The 19,986-nt window shown below is 39.5% G+C and overlaps 1 protein-coding gene across 2 annotated transcripts in view; it reads right to left on the reverse strand.

Moving 5' to 3' along the window:
• Positions 1 to 19,986, reverse strand: part of Gpr158 (G protein-coupled receptor 158) — a 376,106-nt gene that overhangs the window by 46,951 nt on the left and 309,169 nt on the right. For both annotated transcript variants that reach the window (XM_051205699.1, XM_051205700.1), the window contains exon 7: positions 7,125 to 7,234. In XM_051205699.1, the coding sequence (XP_051061656.1) occupies positions 7,125 to 7,234 (110 nt within the window). The remainder of the gene's footprint in view (positions 1 to 7,124; positions 7,235 to 19,986) is intronic.

Genomic DNA, 19,986 nt, shown 5'->3' on the forward strand with positions numbered 1-19,986 from the left:
TAGAAAGGTTGAGAACCACTGGCCTAGAGAGAACCCAGGATGTCAGGTAATGATCTATGAAACAGGAAATAGAGAGTCCTTTAAAACCTTTGTTTCCATTTTCTGAGAAGCCAGTTTTAGAGTTCTGTACTGCCTCCGTCCTATTTTTACTTAAGCATGCCACTTATCTAGAAGGCATCTAGTTACCCCCCCACACACTCCTGTGTATCAAGCAAAGGGAGATGAAATTTTGGGTAACTTTCTGTCCACCCCTAACAACTTTCTTGGGCTTTGAGGTTATAGTTCTTCCTGTCCACATGTATCACTGACAAGGAAATAGACTGTCCTTAGAAGCAGAGAACAGCAGATCTATTTCTCTGGTGATCAATGTCATCTTTAAGAAACACCACCATGAGGGTTTAGCCCGAGGGTGTTCTGTATCAAGAGTACTGGCCAGTAGAGACGTGAAGTCACAGGGAGCGCTGCAGAAACAGGCTAGTGTGATGATATCTGCTTATGCTCTAACAAATAAAGCTTGCCTGGAGATCAGAGTGCAAAGCTAGCCACATTAGTTAGCCATTGTCAGGCAATGGTGTCACACACCTTTAATACCAGCACAAGGGAGAAAGAGGCAGATGGTTTCCTGTGAGTTCAAAGCTACTCTGGGATACACGAAATTCAGCCAGTCTAAAAGAGAAATGGAGCTCACACAAAGGTGATCTCAGCACTTTGAATGAAATGCCTTTAATTCCAGAACTAGGGAGAAATATAAGGAGGGAGGAGATAGGAGAGCAGTGCAGCCTGAGGAACAAGCGCAGTCTAAGCAGTCTGAGGACAGCATCATTCCTTTGGTCAGAGCATTGTTAGAGGTCAGAACTCTCTAGTGGCTGGCCACTTTGCTTCTCTGATCTTCAGCATTAACCTCAATATATGACCAAAGAATTTGTGCTACAGGACAGTATCATTCCTAGACTCCACAAAATAAATTCTCCCTCTCGCTAGTGAAAATGCAGTGACCACAGCTATGTTCTAGAAGGGTACTGTCAATGATGTATGATTTTGGCTGAGGTTAGCACTTGGCAAAAGCTGTTTAGAAATGCCTCATGTGAAAGAAAATTCCTTGGTCATGACTTGGCACCTTGATGTGGTTTCGATATGACACAGGATATTTCACAGAGCTTTGAATGCTGGAAGATTGGTCTCTCCAGAAGCTATCTTTTAAAACTTTAAAGTTGGGGGAGGGGGTCTAGTGTGTCAGCCCTCAGCTTATTGGGGTCACTGCTTCTGGATGGATGAATTAATTCAATTATCTTGGGATGCCTGAGTTAGCTTCCTCCTCCTCCTCCTTCTATCATCGTCTTCTTCTTCTTCTTCTTCTTCTTCTTCTTCTTCTTCTTCTTCTTCTTCTTCTTCTTCTCTTCTTCTCCTCCTCCTCCTCTTCTTCTTCTTCTTCTGCTGCTGCTGCTGCTGCCTCATCCTCCCCTTCAATAAGATCTTGCTTGGACTCATCAATTTCCTACCTGAGCTTTCTGTGTGCTGGGTTCAATGATATGGACCACTATGCGCAGCTCCTTAGTTCCTTCTTGAAAACAGACAATGCCTGGTCTCTAGAATCCCTCCTGGCCTTTTGTTTTGTAATGAGGCATGATATTCTTAATGAACAGAGATATCCTCTTGTTATTTGGATGTTCAGGCTTCAAAACTGTAAGACAAATTCTTTTTCTTCATAAAGTTAGCTTGACTTCAGTGCGTTGTTATAGTAACAAGCTATACAGACTTTAAATATCAAGAGTAAACACAGGAAGATCTTCAGAGAAACCTGTGGAGAGCCATAGATACTTGCACAGCCATTCAGCAATGAAGGTTGGCATTTCTTTGTGTGAATGAGGTGTGAACAACAGCACCCTGTTCAGTAGTCTTTTAAAGAAGAAGGTAACATGAATAAAGTGAAATAACCATGCTTCAGACAAGTGTGTAAAGCACTGTTTAAAGTTCTCTGCCACCAATGATGGTTACAAGTTACACTGAGTCAAACTTCATCACATTTGAGTGTTGCCCCTGTATATATCCATGAACTTGCTTTTCTTTTCCTTTAATAATTTAAGATACATAACTGTAATTTATTATTCAAAGAATACATAAAGAAATAGAAATAAATACCACTCAGTCACTTCTTAGATATTACTAGGAAATGAACTAAATTGTAAATATTTGGTGCTAATGAGACAGCGTAGAAAAGTGCTCTGGGTTTTACAGAGAGCTGAGTGCTGAATAATGCATGAAGGGACAAATCCCAGGCCACAGTCAGGAGAGGGCTTTCCACAGCTTGCTCAAATCTTTATTTTAAACAGCATAAAATTGCCCTTTTGTTTTTTCTACTAGCAAAAAACCAATATATTTTGGAAACATTTATTATAGGAAATAAAATTTTCTTTTAGCAATGTTTTAAAATCTTTATCCCATTGCTTTGCTTCCTGAAAGCATACCTGGCCTTTCTAAGCCTAGAAGCAGTGCCACCCTGGTTTTCTATTTTAAAACTACTACCGTGTTATCCAGGATAGCCTTAAACTCACTCTGTCCACTAACCCAAACACATAATCCTCCTGCCTCAGCCTCCCAAGTGCTCAGATTATCCACATTTTATAAACCCATAAAGAAAACTAGCACCCAAGAGCTGCTAGTTGTGCTTTTAGAGCTACCCTGCATTATTCATGGATTAAGACAAGTGGTCAATTGAAGAATGCTCTTTTCAATAAATGAAGATTCCTTGTTTTTTTAACTACTTCAGTTCTTCTGAGCTAGCTAAAACTGCCCCCTCACTCTCTTCCTGATTTTCTAAAGAATAAAGAGTTTCAGGTTCAAATTAATTGCACTGCATGGGTGGCCTGCCAAGAATGGTCAGTAGAGAACTTTCTCAAATGATAAAGATAGTTAAAATCTGACCTGGGGTTGGGAGTATAGTTGAAGTGGTAGAGCCTATGAGTAGGATGCATGAGGCCTCCACAAATAAATAGATGGATGAATGACTGGTGAATAGAGAGATGCAGTCTACTTTGTTTTACTGTAGATGTGGCTGATTCCAAACAATGTATGTGACACAACTCCCCTCAGGGGAGAGAGCACTGTACCTCTACCCCACTTCTACCTAATCCTGGGCTGCAGGGTTAATAATTTCAGGGATTTTACAATTCTACTCTGGATTGTTTTGGTGCCTTTGACTGTGTGATGTTTATTCATGAGAAAAGGTCATCAGAGAAAAGAGAGATTTGGTAAATGTGCATGTGCTTTCCAATCCCAGAAATGTAGTGTACTCACATGGTAAAGGGAGAGCCAAGAAGAGTTTGCCAATTCCTCTACTCCATTTCCTTCATAAAATAAATAGGCTTTATGACTTTTTCTTAGTGTTAGAAGCAAAATTCAGATTTAAATTAGTTCTCCTGAAATCCAGTTTCATGTCATTTCTAGCTTTACCCTATGTATAAAGAAGGATCCTGTGAGTCAACCTAGACTAAAAGTAATATTTCTAGAGCAGAGTCAGTGGGGCTTTATTTCTTTCCATAGACTTTCCTCAAGTATTTGGTGCATTAGAGATCCTATGGACATGACAATCAATCAGCAAGAGAGCAGGCAACAGAGAAAGAAATTCTAAATGCTTGAGGGAAAGGCTGTGATACTATGATTGGTTAAATTTAGGCAATGAAGAAAAGACCAAATAGAAGAGTAAGGCCATGAGTTTCATACAGGATTAGAGTAATATTAGTTATTAACCAGCTTTAAGTCTTCAGCAAAGTAATTCTTCTTTCCTGTAGTGATTTTTAGATCCCCACAGAGGAAATAAGTTCCATTCCAGTCTTTAAAATAAGAAAAAGATGATTAAAGAAACCAGTTTCCAAAATTCTATCATGTGCCCTCAAGATTGCTGCTGTATCAGAATCCTCTTTAAACCAGTTCTCATTTGTTGCTTTTAAAGTATTTTAAAGGAAACACCATACTGTTACTATAAAAAATTCCAGCTAATGCATTCCATTATTTATTAGCAGCTATGGAACTAAATATAGTAGAACAGAATGATGACTCTTAAGTACATGGCACTGCAGTGAACAGCTCCAAGTCTGAAGGTTGGTCTGCCCTCTTCTAGACAAAGATTAGCAGTGGTATGACAGGTGTTAAGATAAACTGAGATGCTCCAAACTAATCCTTCTCCTGGAAATAATCAGGACTGAAAGGGAATCTAAGAGGAAGTAATCTTCTAACTTTATGATTTTTTACTATTTAATGATGTCCTCAAATTACATCAAATATCTTTTTGCAGGCCACAGTGTTATGTGTTCCAAGTACTTGGGTCTCCCTGAGGCATCATATAGTGAGACTGGGAACATGAAACTATGAAAAGAAGTTTAGAGATCTGCAATTTACTTTTTTGTTCATTCATTCATCCATTCATTTTTCATCATTAATTCATTCATCTACTAATAAGTTAAACATTTCTACATGTAGGTCACAGGACTGCCTGGAATTCAGTGGCTAGACTTTCACTCACTTCAAGAAGAAGACAAATTACAATGAAGACTACCACTAAATTAAAAAATGATGAAGGAGTGAAAAGGTTGTAATAGACAGTAAGTGCTAGTCTAATAACAAGTGAGGTCTTAATTAAGTCACAAATAGGCAAGTCTTACTACCCATTATAGATTGCCATTGATGCCGTATACCTTTTGGTGAGCATCAGTTGACAAATAGCAATTATATATGGAATGGAAACCTGGAGGGCATTGCAGTAGGACACAGTGTACTGACATGGTAAAGGGAAAGGCAGGAAGAACATGCTGATTGTCTTCTCCTTTTCTTTTGTAAGATGAATAAACCTATGGCTTCTTAGCAGTCAAAGCTAATTCCCATTTAAATTTGCTCTCATGGAATCCAGTACGATAAAGTTTCTAACTTTACTGTATGTATACACGGAAGGAATCCTGAGAGTCATGGATGACCTGGATCATTCTCAGCAATTAAGTGCTAGAAAGGAAAGAAAGGTGAGAAAGAGGGAGGAATCAGGAAGAGGGGAGGAGGGTGAGAAAGACAGAGGGAAACATGAAGAGAGAGAGGTAGGAGGGAGGGTTGGGCGCATCCTGCTTATCAGCGCTAGGGGCATCAGTATCTTCCTAAAGGTATTTCTCCTCCTTTCCCCTTTGATACAACTTCACCAATGCTTTCTTTATACTTGCAGATGAGAAGGAGGGAAAGCCTAGGATTTCCAGTCACCCCTAGCACCACAGTCAGGAAGTTTATTTTATTGTCCTGTTTTCATTGGGCGGCCTTGAACTACATGTAAGGGAATGTATAGTATCCTCCATTTTTCAATGTTGATAAACCCGGAAGGAATGATAAAGCAATTTTTAAAATACTTTTAAATAATTAAAGTATGTCATTTTCCTCCTCAAAACTCTTCTAAAACCCCCTTGCTCTCTGTCAAATAAATGACCTCTTTTTCTTTCATTGTTGCTAAATATGTAATACAAATATCATATAAAATATATTCCAAAATATATTAATACAATCCACTTAGTCTGTATAATATAACTTAAACGTGTGTAATTTCAACTTGAACAAGGATGACATCAATAGATATACTAACATGGAAGGGGAAATTTCATGGGGCCCCATCCCTAGACAAGTAACTACAGGCAATCAAGAAGTTCTTAGAGTAGAAGAATTAATCTTCCCCAAGGAAGAGCCTCCCAATATGTTATCCCAAACCATTTAAAATATAACTTTATCTTGGAATGTTAGCAGGGTTATCCCAGGCCATGAAATTTGGGAAGGGAGGACAGCATTTTCATACAATGAGTGTATTACTGACTAATATAGGAGTGACAGTAAACATTACTTTAGCTGTATTGTCTTTCCATCCTGTTTCAGTGAGTAAATACTGTTAACATCCCAATGTTTTTTTCTTTTTCTTTTCCAGAGTATCTCCAGTTCTCTAATAGAAACACAGTTACTTAAAGCACTTTGTTTGAAGAGTAAAGTCCTTTAAAGATTCCCCAAAAAATGTAACAAATAATTCTAGAGGGTATCTTAGTTAGGTTGCTATTGCTGTGATAAACTCATAACCAAAAACATCTTGTGAAGGAAAGGGTTTATTTCATCTGACACTTCTAGCAAACACTTCTGTCACTGACGGAGGGCAGGGAAGCAACTCAGGCAGGTCAAGAACCTAGAGAAAGGAACTGAAACAGGGGCCATAGAAGAATGCTGCTTACTGGCATTCTCCCCATGGCTTGCTCAACCTGCTTTCTTATAGAACCCAGCACCACCTGATCAGGAGTGCTATCACCCACAGTGGGCTGGGCCCTCCCACATGATCATTAATCAAGAAAGTGGTCCCCAGAGACTTGCTTATGGGCTAGTCTAATGGAGGCAATTCTTCAGTGGAGGCTTCCCTTCATAAATCACGCTAGCTGTTGTCAAGTGAAGAAAAGAAAAAACAAAACAAACACAAACAAAACAAAACAAAACCTAACAGAAGCAGACACCCACAACTAAACACTAGCCAAACTCCTGGAATCCAGTTACAGAGAGGGAGGAGTGATGAGCAAATGATTCAAGACCAGGCTAGTGAAACCCACAGAAACTGTTGACCTGAACAAGGGAGAGCTCATGCACCCCAGTCTGATAGCCGGGAAACCAGCATAGGACTGACCCAGACCCCCTGAATGTGGGCCTTAGTTAGGAGGACTGGGCAGTCTATGGGGCCTGTGATAATGGGTCAGTATTTAACCCTAGTATACTAATATACTTTGGGAGCCCATCCCACATAGAGAGATACTCTCTCAGCCTAGACACATGGGGGAAGGTCTAGGCCCTGCCCAAAATGATATGACAGACTTTGAGACTCCCGATGGAAGATCTCACCCTCCCTTGGAGAGCAGAAAGGGGATGGACTGGGGTTTGGTGGGGGGTGATAGGGGAGGATGGAAGGGTAAGGGAACTGGGATTGACATGTAAAGCCAGTTTTGTGAAATATATGTGTGTCGTTTTGCTATTTAACATTTGTGAATAATGGCCAGCTCAGTTTACAATTAGGTGAGAACCAAACAAGTTGGTCCCTCTGTGGGAATGAGAACCGATGAAGCATAATAACATACCTGTGAAGCTTGAGAGTCACAGTTCCATAAACAGTGGCAAAACCCAGAAGACGGACCCACCTTAGAAGAATACAACGGAAGGTACTTGGCTCAAAGTACAGAATAACAACCTGCAGGAAGAGACAGAGAGACACCTTCAGCACCATTTGCTATCCCACAACAGTTAGTAGATTATACCTGGGTTCTTAGTATGTGTTAATTTTGACATAAGCATACACTCACTGAAATTGTTATTTAAATTGTTCCCTTATTTCATTACAGAGACTGAAGAACTACAGGAATCTCTCTATTGGTTTCAGTGAAACCTAAAATCTTGAAATCGAATGTCAAGGAGTCCTAATCACCTGCTTCCAAGTCTGTAGTATGCAAGCATCTGTCTTTTTTCCACACAACCCTGCAGGTTTCTTTCCCCTGCCTTCCTCTACCATAGCCTTTCCCATTATTGTGTGCCCTTACCCTGTGTGAGGCCGCCCAACAGTTTTTCCATACTATACCTCTCAACATCCACCCACCACTCCTGCTTTCACACTCAACTCAGAACATGGACCAATGATTTCACTAACTCCTTGCACCTCATGTCAGAGTTTCAATAAACAGAAATGAAATATTTCAGATGTTCTCCTATGGTCTGTTGAGGACAAAAATTAGCAGTGGCATAACACAGGAGCTACAGTGGGTGTCACAGAATGAGTGACCAATTCTATGGGACAGACAAAAGACATGTACAAGACACTCCAATACCTTTCATACATTGCTATGTAAATTTCAGCAAATACTCATGGAAAAATTGGTCTGACTTTGCCAGGTAGCCTTGGGTAATACTAAAGGATGAATGATGTTGCAAGGAAAGACTTACAATTACCTGGATCAACAGATATTAACTTACTCTGTTAAAGTCAAGGCTATCATCACAGAAACTCTGGTGGTGGCCAAAATCCTGACTGTTGTCTTTGCCTTTTTAAACTAGAAGCATGTCTACTGTGGGCAGCTAACATTTCCCTCGACCACTGCACAAATACAATCCCTCTCCTCAGTGTCACTAGAATGACATTAGTTACAACTTATTCCTGTTTCTAAACTATTTGAGAAACAGAAGGAATATTTTAGGGAATTGGAAGGAACAAGACAAAAGTCTTAGGAAGACCTTTTACAAAATAAAAGTAGGCACATACCCAAGATATCATCACATTGTGTTATCTGGAAGTCATGTGATAACTTTTGACTCTTCTTTCACTTTTGCAAAATGTATTATTAAATCATTTTCTAACTCTCTTTCTCCCTCTCCCTCTCCCTCTCCCCCCCCCCTCTCTCTCTGTGTGTTTGGAGAGAGGGAGAGAGAGAGAGAGAGAAAGAGAGAATGAATATACACATAAGCCTTGCCTTTAAGATTTATAAGAAAAGGATTTGAACTCAGAAAAAAGATATAAACAAAAAACCATTTACAATTTTTTAAATTTGTACAATACATTTTATCTTATCACGGCAAAAAGAAATGACAAGTTAGAGACTAGAGACACCAGAGTATAAAATCGACAACACATAAATTTTCACTGTTACAATTAGAAAAAGATTTTGAAATTATTCTGACAACATGGATTCCTGGAGGTAGACAGTTCTGCGTTATAAGATAGCTTCCCGCTGTACAGTAAGTTCTGGTAGGGAAAGGAATAAGCAGAGGGGTAAGTAGTTCAATAGCACCTGGTGCAAGGAGTATCCAGTAAAAGTGGCTAATTTTAGTAGGAAAGATACTTTATTCAGTCCTTGTTATAAAAGTCACAGTTTTTCATTGTCTTACAGTTATACCCCATCATTTCCAAGGATGATTTTCTACACTTCCAGCTATTGTTCTTTTGAGCTTCTATCTTCAATTTTGGATATATAGTTTTTCCACATCTTATATATTTTAATCTCTAAATCAAAATTAGAATTACAGAAGGGCATGGGTCTCTGTATGTTCATGTGCTTACAAATAGAATAACAGTCTATTTAGAGTTTTTTTTAAAGAAAATGTTATTTTAAAAATAAACTATTTGAAAACCACAAGGACTCACCAATCATCATTTTAATTGACATATTCAATATTTATTTACTCAGAAAGGAATTTAGAAGCTCCAAATGCAAATTAGATGTGTATTTGATGTTAAAAGAAGTTATAAATGCACAGAACAGATGTTAAGCCTATGACAAAAATAATGGCATGTTCATACGAAATATTACATAGGAGTTATTATATTTTAGATGCTCAATTGAACATGTTTTACACATTTAGGCCTCTTTAGTCCTCACAATGCTTTTTACCTATGCAATTTTGTAACTGAGAAGTGGGGCACAGAGAACTGAGGTCATGTGCCCAGGGTCTTGGAGGTGGAGGTGTTGGTGACAGGGTCTGAATGCAGGCATTTTGTGCAGAGTTCATGCTTATGAGAGCTCTGCCCACTAGCCCCTCTAGACTTTCTTAGTGGGAAGGAATGGAAGTCATTAACCTATGACCTAAAGCACAAGGAGGATTTGGTGGAAGAGCAAATAATTTCAGTGGACTTGAAATTATCCCAGCTGGGAGGGTGGGCATCTGAGCAAGGACCTAAGGAGGAGCAGGTATAAGTGTGCAGGTTAACTCACAGTTGGAGGTGCTAAGACAGGGGTGTTGTGAGAAAGTTTAGCATGTGTGGCTACAGCGAGGAAGAATACATGAAGAGAAGCATGCATGACACAGCTCCAAAATGGGTCCGGTAGGGCCAGAGCACTGGAAGCTTTGTATAACAGAGTGAGGGATTCAGAATTATTCCATGAGCACCCCATTAAGATTCTTCCTGCTGAGATCTGAATATTTGTTAAGGAACTCATCTAGCAACAGACTGTCAAGGGATTGGCTGAACTGAAGAACAGGAAGAAACTGAAGGAAATGTTGGTTGGGAGGGAGAATAAGCTGGAGTGCTTCATCTTGTAGACAGACCTTATCTCTTTGTTTTATTCCATGGCTTTCATTACAGGACCCAAACAACTGTTGGAATGTTTCTTCTTTTAGGACTTCACTTAGGACTTCAGGGGCTCTCAGACTTTTAGGGAAAAAGTCAAATTCTTTCCAATGGTTGGCAAGCCTCAGAATTGCAAGAATCCCACTCATCACTGCTGTGCTCCCACTCAAGCCTGCAGACCCTTGCATGTGTGGCTTTTTTCTATGGATGTTCCATGCACTGTCCCATGCCTGATATGTACATGGGTTATTTTTGTTCATCCTTTTTGGCTTTGACCAGAATAGTCCTTCCTTTATGAAGCAGAAGACTTCTTGTGGGATGCCTTAAGATTTCTACTTGTTCGCCACCTCTTTACTCTAGCAGGGGCAGGCTCTGTGGCAGCCATATTCATCGTGTCTGCTTCTGTGACACCGAGACTGAATCCTGGCACACCAGAAAGGCCTCAATTATAGTATGGTGAGAAAAAATAAAGCAAACAAAGCTATACAGGGGGAAAGTACCACTTGATGTAATCAGTGTTGAGAAACCAAGAATTCAGTCATTTGCTAGACAAAGGAAAGAATATCTGACTCAAGAAAACATCTGATTATTCTTCAGAGCAAAGGAAAAAAATAAATCTTAAGGACATATACAGAGTTTAAACCTGGTTGGCTGAGAGAAGGGAGGTTGTGTTTGAAATGAAGCAGATAAGATGTGTAGGGATGGAGTAAATTATGAGACTTCAACCTAGGCACTTCCTTGTCACATCCTTCATGACTCAGCTCAGGCTCAACATCTGTGACACTTCCCACTCCTCCCACACAGCATCAGAGTGCCATCTTATTTGTACATTATTTACTCTTGTTGAATGCTATGCTTCCTTCATTCACTCAACAGCTCTGTTCGAAAGTAATTATTTCTGCAACTCAGTTGTTTAACTTATCTTCCTTTCTGTAACATAATGTATACAGGATCAGTCCATGATCCGTGTTCCTGCTGTAAAGGGCAAGGAAGTGACTTTTGCAGTGGTATTGATGGCTGCTGACTCATAGTTGAGAAAGAGGGACATAGAAGGCCTCTGTAACAAACCCTATTCCCCCCCCCCCCACCAAAGTAACAGCATAGATAGGAAGCCATTGAGGAGAACTCTTAAAAACTATGATAAGGATGCTGGAGTGTAGCTACCCACAACTGATGGCTTCAGGGAGGGGGCAGGGTAGGTGGTGAGGGACTTGATTTTCTTAAAGGGGCTGGCTACTGGGAGTTTGAGCATGATACATATTATATATGATTTATACATATATACAATTGATATTGAGAAAAGGAAGAAATGGTGGGTATGAAATAATGCTTGTTTTTTAACAAGTTATGAATAAATTGCCTATAGGTCAGTTCAGAGTTAGGTCTTGCTAATTGGTATGCTATAAAATAAAAAATAAAAACAAACCCAAAGTGTGTGTCTAAAGTTTTGTTGTCTTATGACAGGCTAAATTTTACATACTAACATAATTTAACAAAATGACTATGATATGCACAGCCCTTTCCCAACCATAAGCTGATAACATTCAATAACAGACCTTTACAGGAAAAGAATAAAGGAAAATTAATCCATTAAGCTAAAGGACTTATGAATGATGGCTCTAGGACATAAAACTGACAACGGCCATATTCTAGGGTAAAAACAATGACTGCAATGGAAATGCTATGGCTTCAATGTCCCCTCAAAAATTCATCTTGAAATTGTCATAAAAGTACTAAGAGGTGGTACCTTCAAGACATTGCCAGGCTGTGAGAGTCTTGGCCTCATGAGTGGATTGATATCAGAAGGCAGCAGTGGAGTTGTTTCTTAAATGGGCTCTTAATACGAGTCAGTTCAGCCTGGTTTTTCTGGGTGCCTTGCTAGTGATTGCCTTTCTCTGATGGTTCTTGCTTAGCATCTTTCTCAGGTCTGGTTACATAATTCTTCCTGCCTCTCACCAGACTAAGCTGGTTTTTGTGGCTGGAAGCTTTTCTCTGTTTTGCTCTGTCCCACTGGATGGATCTCTTTCTCCTGCCTACCGGTCCCACAGTCACTTATTAAATAATCATTCCAAGGCTTAACATTAACTATATATAGCTCTTTGGCTAATGGCTCAGGCTTCTTACTGATTATATCTGCCTATACATTAATCCATTTCTAATGTTTTATATTTTACTATGATGCTCGTGGCCTGTTACATCACATCTTGCCTCTCTCTTGGCTACATGGTCTTCTTTCTCTCCATATCTTTGTTTGAATTTCCTTCCTAGCTCTATTCTGCCTGGCCATTTGTCAAAATAGTTGTATTCATCAACCAATAAAAGCAACACATATTTGCAGCGTACAGAAGGACATCTCATATCAGATTTTGTGTTATTCTCTTGCCATTTGTTCTCATTGGGTGCTGATTCTGTTCTCACTGGGAGCTTGTGCTTCCAAGCATGAAAATTAATTAGCAGAAAAAACTTCTCTTGTTAATAATTGGCCAGCCTACAGGGTTCTGTTACAAGAGCAAAAAATTGACTTAGACATGCCATGCATTGCTCTCTATGCTCATATTGATCTCTCATCATCTATGTTTTGGGTTCAAGTACACCTCACCACCTTTATTTTAAGGGAGAAGAGACTACATTTCAATGATGGCAATATCTAATTTGCTCCATGTAACCAAAATTTTTACTTTTAGAATCTAAACACACTAGAAGTGGAAGACATGATGAAGGCAGAATTCCAAAGTACTACTAAATGGGAAGCCTCTACCATTTCTCTAACAACAGAGGATAATGAGAGTTGTAAAGGTACATCAAATATGTGGTAAGAATGATGGAGATATTCCACTCCATCTGCTGAGTAATCCAAATGCTGAAAAATACACGCCAGCTGATCTTACTGGTGGGACCAGACACTTTGGGCACTATTTTTTAAATTTCCATTCTTTTAAAAATTACTACATTGTAACAGTCTCCCCCCCCACCCACCCATGCTCCAGTAACTCTACACAGGTAATTATCCCATTTATTGAGTTATGACATTTTTGTATGTGTAGTGCCAGGGGTTGAACCCAGGACCTTGAACATGCAAGGCTTCTACCACCGAGGTATGCTCAGCCCTTGGTTATCCGAGACAGGAGCTCTGAGCCTATATAGCTCTGAGTGGCCTTAAACTGGTGTCATAGCCCAGGATAGACTGACCTTGAGCTTCTCCTGCCTCATACCTCCTACATAATGAGATGACAGTATGTAATAAGTTATGACTTTAAAGTATACAGTTTGAAGTCTGTTGGGTTACAATACTCTAAACAGCTAATAGTAGGAAAGAGAGAACCAGAAAGAAAAATAATATTTATTAACCCTCTCAAATATTCACAAAATAGAAGAATGCTTTTGAATAGAATATGTATTTTTAAGGGATAGTCAAAACTTTAGAAACAGAAACAAGATCCGTGTAGGTTCAGCAGACAAAATCTTAGAGGTACATTGGTCAGACAGCCTTTCTTCTTCTTCTTCTTCTTCTTCTTCTTCTTCTTCTTCTTCTTCTTCTTCTTCTTCTTCTTCTTCTTCTCCTTCTCCTTCTCCTTCTCCTTCTCCTTCTCCTTCTCCTTCTCCTTCTCCTCCTTCTCCTTCTCCTTCTCCTTCTCCTTCTTCTTCTTCTCCTTTCCTTTTTTAAATTTAAATTTGAAACAAGGTTGCTTTATATGTCAATCCCAGTTCCCTCACCCTCCCATCCTCCCCTATCACCCCTACCAAACCCCAGCCCATCCCCTTTCTGCTCCCCAGGGAGGGTGATGCCTTCCATGGGGAGTCTTCAAATTCTGTCATATCATTTGAGGCAGGTCCTCCCCCATGTGTCTAGGCTGAGACAATACTCCTCTATGTGGGATGGGCTCCCAAAGTCCATTCATATATTAGAGTTAAATATTGGCCCATTACTACAGGTTCCATAGACTGCCCAGTCCCCCTAACTAACACCCACTCAGGGGGTCTGGGTCAGTCCTATGTTAGTTTCCAAGCTATCAGACTGGAGTACATGAGCTCCCCCTTGTTCAGATCAGCTGATTTTGTGGGTTTCTCTAGCCTGGTTTCAGGAGTATGGCTAGTGTTTAGCTGTGGGTGTCCATTAGCTACTGGATGAAGGCTCTAGGATGGCATATAAGGTAGTAGTCAATCTCATTATTGTGAAAGAGCATTAAGGGTAGGCTCTCCACTATTGCTTAGATTGTTAGTTGGGTTCATCCTTGTAGATCTCTGGGCATTTCCCTAGTGTCAGATTTCTCCTTAAATCTATAATGGTTCCCTCTATTATGAAACCATCCTGAGTGAGATAATCCAGTCACAAAAAGGTAAACACAATATGTACTCACTTATATATGGATTTTAGACATAGAGCAAAGGATTACCAGCCTACAGTTCACACTGCCAGAAAAGCTAGGAAATAAGGAGGACCCTAAGAGAGGCATACATGGTCCCCTAGAAAAGGGGAAAGGGACAAGATCTCCCAAGCAAACTGGGAGCATGAACAGAGGGGAGAGGGAGTTAGGGAAAAGAGAAGGGAGAAGAGGGGGGAGAGGTGAGCATGAGGGAACAAGAAGATTGAGACAGGGAAAGAATAGAAGTGAACAAGAAAAGAGATACTGACAGCCATCTTGAAGGAGCTCTGAGAGGTAGCTATGTGATTCTCATTACTGGGTTTTAGCCCAGTACTTTGGGGACCTGAGCACTAGTGTTGAAATAGCAGCACTGCTTTCCTAATTAACACACCAAGTATTGGTTGCTTCAGAAAAACAGGTTGTGAATTAAACTACTTTTGTGGTTGAATGAAGTCTTATGTGCTTCTGGGTTTCTCTTAGCACAGGTTGTGAGGATGGTCTGATTTATAACAGCATTACTTGTTAATAGAAAGTATAATAATGATCATAGTTTTAAATTAATTATTTAAAGTTTAATTCAGACTCCAAAAAATAAAAACACAAGGTACTTTATGCAACTTTACATTTACACAAAGACCATGCTTGTGACAGAGATCATTAATGTGATTACACACACACACACAACCATGGGCTACAGTTTTATTATTTTGTGCTCATCTCCTATTACATTACTCCAAAATTACAAAATGGAATAATAAATCATCTAAGATGTAAAATATAGACATAACTTTACAATAATAAAATACTTGGAGGACACTGTGCCAGCACATACAATGCACCTGGTAAGTCCCTCAAAAATCTCAAATATCCCTGAAAATACAAAGGAAATAAAAAATACTAAAGATAAAGATGACAGGATCACAAAGCCTTAGTAATGACTATACTTGCAGCTTTGTAGGGTGTGCCCAATTAAGAAGTACAGTCTAAATGGGGTCCAACCTTCAACGGGATCTAACCCCGACACCTGAAGGTTTTTACAAGATAAACATCTTCAAACTCCTTGGTCATATCCAATTCCATTGAACTATTTCTACACCAATCAGCATGGGAACCTACTGTCCAGAACTTCTCAACCTCATATCCCAGGCCATTCAGGGACCAGAGTGCCAAGAGGTGGGGGCAGCTGTGGATCCTCTCCTAGGTAAGAGCATGGCAAAGTGAGGGGGCCATGGGCTGGGATGAGTGGCTTAGTTTTCCAGTTTCCCTACAGGCAAAGGTTCTTCATGGAAATAGCCCAACTAACAAACAGAACAAACACACAAACACATCACTATCTTGTTTGTGTTACACACAAGTGACTGTCCTGAGAATTCACAGCCTCAGACTCCAGGTTCAAAAGAAATATTTTGATCAAAAATAAATTACTGATGCATAGTTTATGAAGGATGCTAAACCTCATCCTTCCCAATCATGTTCTCACTATATAGGTGAGTACAGAAAAGCTTTCTCAGATACATGTAGTGAAAAGGTAGCCAGCAAATACTACGCATAAACTACCTGATGTGTTATTAGACATGCTTAGAATTCACATGTATGTGTGTGTCTACAGATCCATATCTATGGATGGAAATAAAAGTGTATTTGACTGCTACACTAAATGTGACACCCTTATTTTATTCCAGAAAACAAGGCAAAAAGGGAATAAGCATAAATGGTACACAGAGAAAATATTTTATTATTTACTTCTTTTAAGATTTTCACCCAGAGATTATGCATTTCCTAGTTACCAAGAAGAATTTAATAAAAACCTGCAACTTTGGCTGTGCTTCCTAGGTTCCCTTTGGATGTTCTTACATGCTAAATGAAAATTTGACAATTGCTAAAATGGGAAATTGGTCATTCATTTGAAATGACTGAATGTACACCAAGAAGGGCTAGAGAGTAGAAAGGTAGCTCAGCTGGTAAGTTAGAAAAGTCACTATCTTCCAGCCTTGATGATGTGAGTTCAATGTTAGGACCCACACACATGGTGGAAGAGAAACAATTCCTACAAGTCATTCTCTCATCTCCACACTCAAGCTATGGCATGAGTGCTTTGCCACTACAAGTAAGTAACACACCACACACACACACACACACACGCACACGCATACACACACACACACACACACACACACTCAAATTAAAGAAAGCAGATACTTTTTATAATATTGATTTGTTTTGGCATTCTTTGTCTTAATGTTTTTTGCTTGTATATTATGATTTCAGATTTTGTTTCTGTGAGTTTCTCTGTGTGTGTGTGTGTATGTGTGTGTGTGTGTGAGAGAGAGAGAGAGAGAGGGGAAGAGAAAGAGAGAGAGAGAGAGGGATATTCTTGTTTTGTATTGGTTCTTTTGGTTTGTTTGGGTTTTATTGTTTATTTGCTTGTTTTTCAAAAAGAGAGGAGAGGGTGAGGAGCTGGGTGATTGGAGAGATTGAAGGAGCTGGGGTAGGGGAAAACTGACCAGAATATATTAAATAGGAAAAATGGGAAGGCCGCGGGAGGGAAATACGGAAGTGGGAGGAGGGTAAAGGGAAATAGCAGGATACAAATAATCAGAAAAGGAAATGGAGAAAGGGGTTCTTCAGGAAGGGAAAGTTTTTTCATCTGGGCTGATGTCCTTTGAGAACCAAAGACCATGGAACAGCACCCACCCTAATAGCAGACATGAGAAGCCCTCTTTATAGTTGCTGGCCAGGGATTTCCAAGAGACCCTCACCCAAAGATAGAAATCTGTATTTCTGAAGACCCCATACACTTCATACACAAGAGAGGCTGCTAAGCTTCTCACCCATTCTCTGTGGACTAGCTTTCATGGTGCCAGAAATTACTAAGCAATTTTCCAAAGAAGTGAGTTAACAACAAAAAGTCCTACCCAATATGATGCCTACAAACCATATCAATGACCAGCATGTCACAATAACCCCGAGGATGCAGTAGTGGCAGTAACAAACAGCTCTCTAATTGGACTAAGGACCCATTCAACCAAAGGGAGATCATTCCTGGTCCTGGGAATCTAGCTAACTATTAGTGCTAGAGAAGTCATGAATTCTGGAGGAGAATCTGCAACCACTAATCTGTACCCAAAATCTGTAAATGTTTGTCTTTATTTCATGTATTTATATTGTTATAAAGTAATACTTTCCTTTTCTTACTAATATAAAATTTCATATTTTGTTTATCTATCTGTCTGTGTGCCTGTTTATCTACCTATGTATCTATCCACACACACAGAGATAGGTATAGTCTTCACCCTTCATTGAGAAACATTGCATGAGATAGAGTCCACTACAGAAAACCACAACCAATCAAAATGTAGAGCCATGGAGCCTAGTTGCAATGGATATGTCTCAAAATAATCTAACAATGAAGACGCAGGAAACATTGTGTAAGAGGGGGCAGAAAGGCTGCAAAGGCCAGAAGATCAGAGAGTTTGCTATAGCACTGTCTCTCCTAGTAATGTCTTAAACTACACTTAAGTCTCATCAGCATGACCTCCCAAACATGAGCTGAACAAGGAAGATATGGATGGACATGTCAATGTATATGGGGACAAGCCCATGTGGCCTCAAAGAACCATTGGCAACTGAGGAAAGCTGGGAGTGGAAAGAACACAGCAGTTGGTTGTCTAGTGTCAAATGATCATCCCTGAAAACATGCAAGTAACACTATACAAACTGATCAAGTTGTACTTAGGAATATATATGTATATACATATAAGCATGCAATAACAATTAATGAAAACAAAAACCCATGAATTTGAAATAGGGGGGAAATATGGGAGGATTTTAAAAGAGGAAATGAAAGGGAGAAGTGTTGTAATTATAATCTCAAAGATCAAATTTTAGAAAGAATATATTGTATGAATTGTTCAGTAAGAAAGCATTACTTTACAACAACATAAACACACAATTGCATCTGTGAGTGTATATCTGTGCATATCTTACAGGTTTAATGTTGGCAGTGATACATACAATGGTCATATTATTAGTTGTTCATTCACACATTAGTAGTGTATGTGTTAAATATAATTAGAGAAAAAGTCAATCTAAAGCAAGGAACCAATATTGATCATCAGTGCTCAATAGATGGTAAATAATGTATTTATGTCATGATACCGTTGAACAAGTGTAAGATCTCAAACTTTCGGAATGAAATGGTTTTGTCGGGCCCCACATATTAAGGCTGAAATAGATAAATAATTGAGTCCTCAAAAAGGATAGAAATGTAGTCAATGCGATAGGATTTTAGGCTTCACTGTGTAACTATGCAGCCTGTGCACTGTGCAACCTGGTGTACTGTGCAACCTGGTGCTCTGAGTACCTGTCAATAGCTACCTTAGACTCATGCACCATAACCATATTCTGCCAGAGGATGCCAAAGTAGGCTGAGGAAAGGGTGCATTCTGGGCAAGAAGCAATGTCCTCATATGTATCTGGCATCTCTGCCACGAAGAGGGTTGGGAACAATGCTTTTGGAACATTTCTGAAAGGACTCATTAAAAGGCAAAAGGGTTTCAGCAGATTTGGGAGGAGGCTGAAAACTGCTTTGTTGTTGTTTGCCTCCTTGTTCTACCCTACCTTTCCACTTAATTCTTGCACTAATGGAAACAGAACTTTAACGTTTTGAATCCTCTCTTAAAGTGACTCAAAAAATGTGGATTATCTGCGAGCTAAAATACTTCTCAGGGAGGTAAAAATATCTCTCTTGGGAAACGTACAGTTCGGGAACAAGTTAGCTCAGAACACAGTTAGAGCATTACTGGTTTGGGTTTTGCCATCTTTATCATGGACTAAAACAGCACAAGAGTGCTGACTACAGGCTGCTGGAAGACCATTGCAAACCTGGAGACCATGTATTGCTTTGTCCAGAATACAAACATCTGCAAGAGTGATATGTGGTTTGCTGCCACAGTGATATGCATGGTTTAGAACTAATAAAAATACAATACACACAACAAATTAACTACCTCAAGGAATCAGAAGAGATATAACAGAACAAGAACTATTTTTAAGTTCACTTGCATAGTTATGCAAATAGACAAGTTGGAAGAAAGGAGCTGTAGCATACTTTAGTGGTGGATAAAACAAAGTGGCCAAAGCTAGTCTAGACTCCATCACTGGTGAGGCAAAGGTCCTCAGCTTGCCTGGAATAAAAGATGTGCGCTGCCACAGCCCAGCAGGAACCATTCTTGATATTTGCCCCATTGTAATTAACAACTGAGTCTTCCAAATGCCGTATATCTGCAAATGCCAGCAAAGAAGACACTGCACCCTGTGGAGTAGAGTGAGTAGGTAAAGGGGCAAAAAATACAAGCAGATGTTCTGCATCCTTAATACAGAAGAACAATAAACATGATTGACAAAGGCAGGGAACCTAGGCAGGTTTGTTACTTACCTGTGTATGATCAGTTACTATAAACAGATCAACTTAACAACTCACTTCTTATCTCAGTTTCATCTTCAGTCAATCAGAATCCAGAT

The sequence above is a fragment of the Phodopus roborovskii genome, unplaced genomic scaffold (genome assembly GCF_943737965.1).
Source record: "Phodopus roborovskii unplaced genomic scaffold, PHOROB, whole genome shotgun sequence".
Classification (NCBI taxonomy): Eukaryota; Metazoa; Chordata; class Mammalia; order Rodentia; family Cricetidae; genus Phodopus; species Phodopus roborovskii.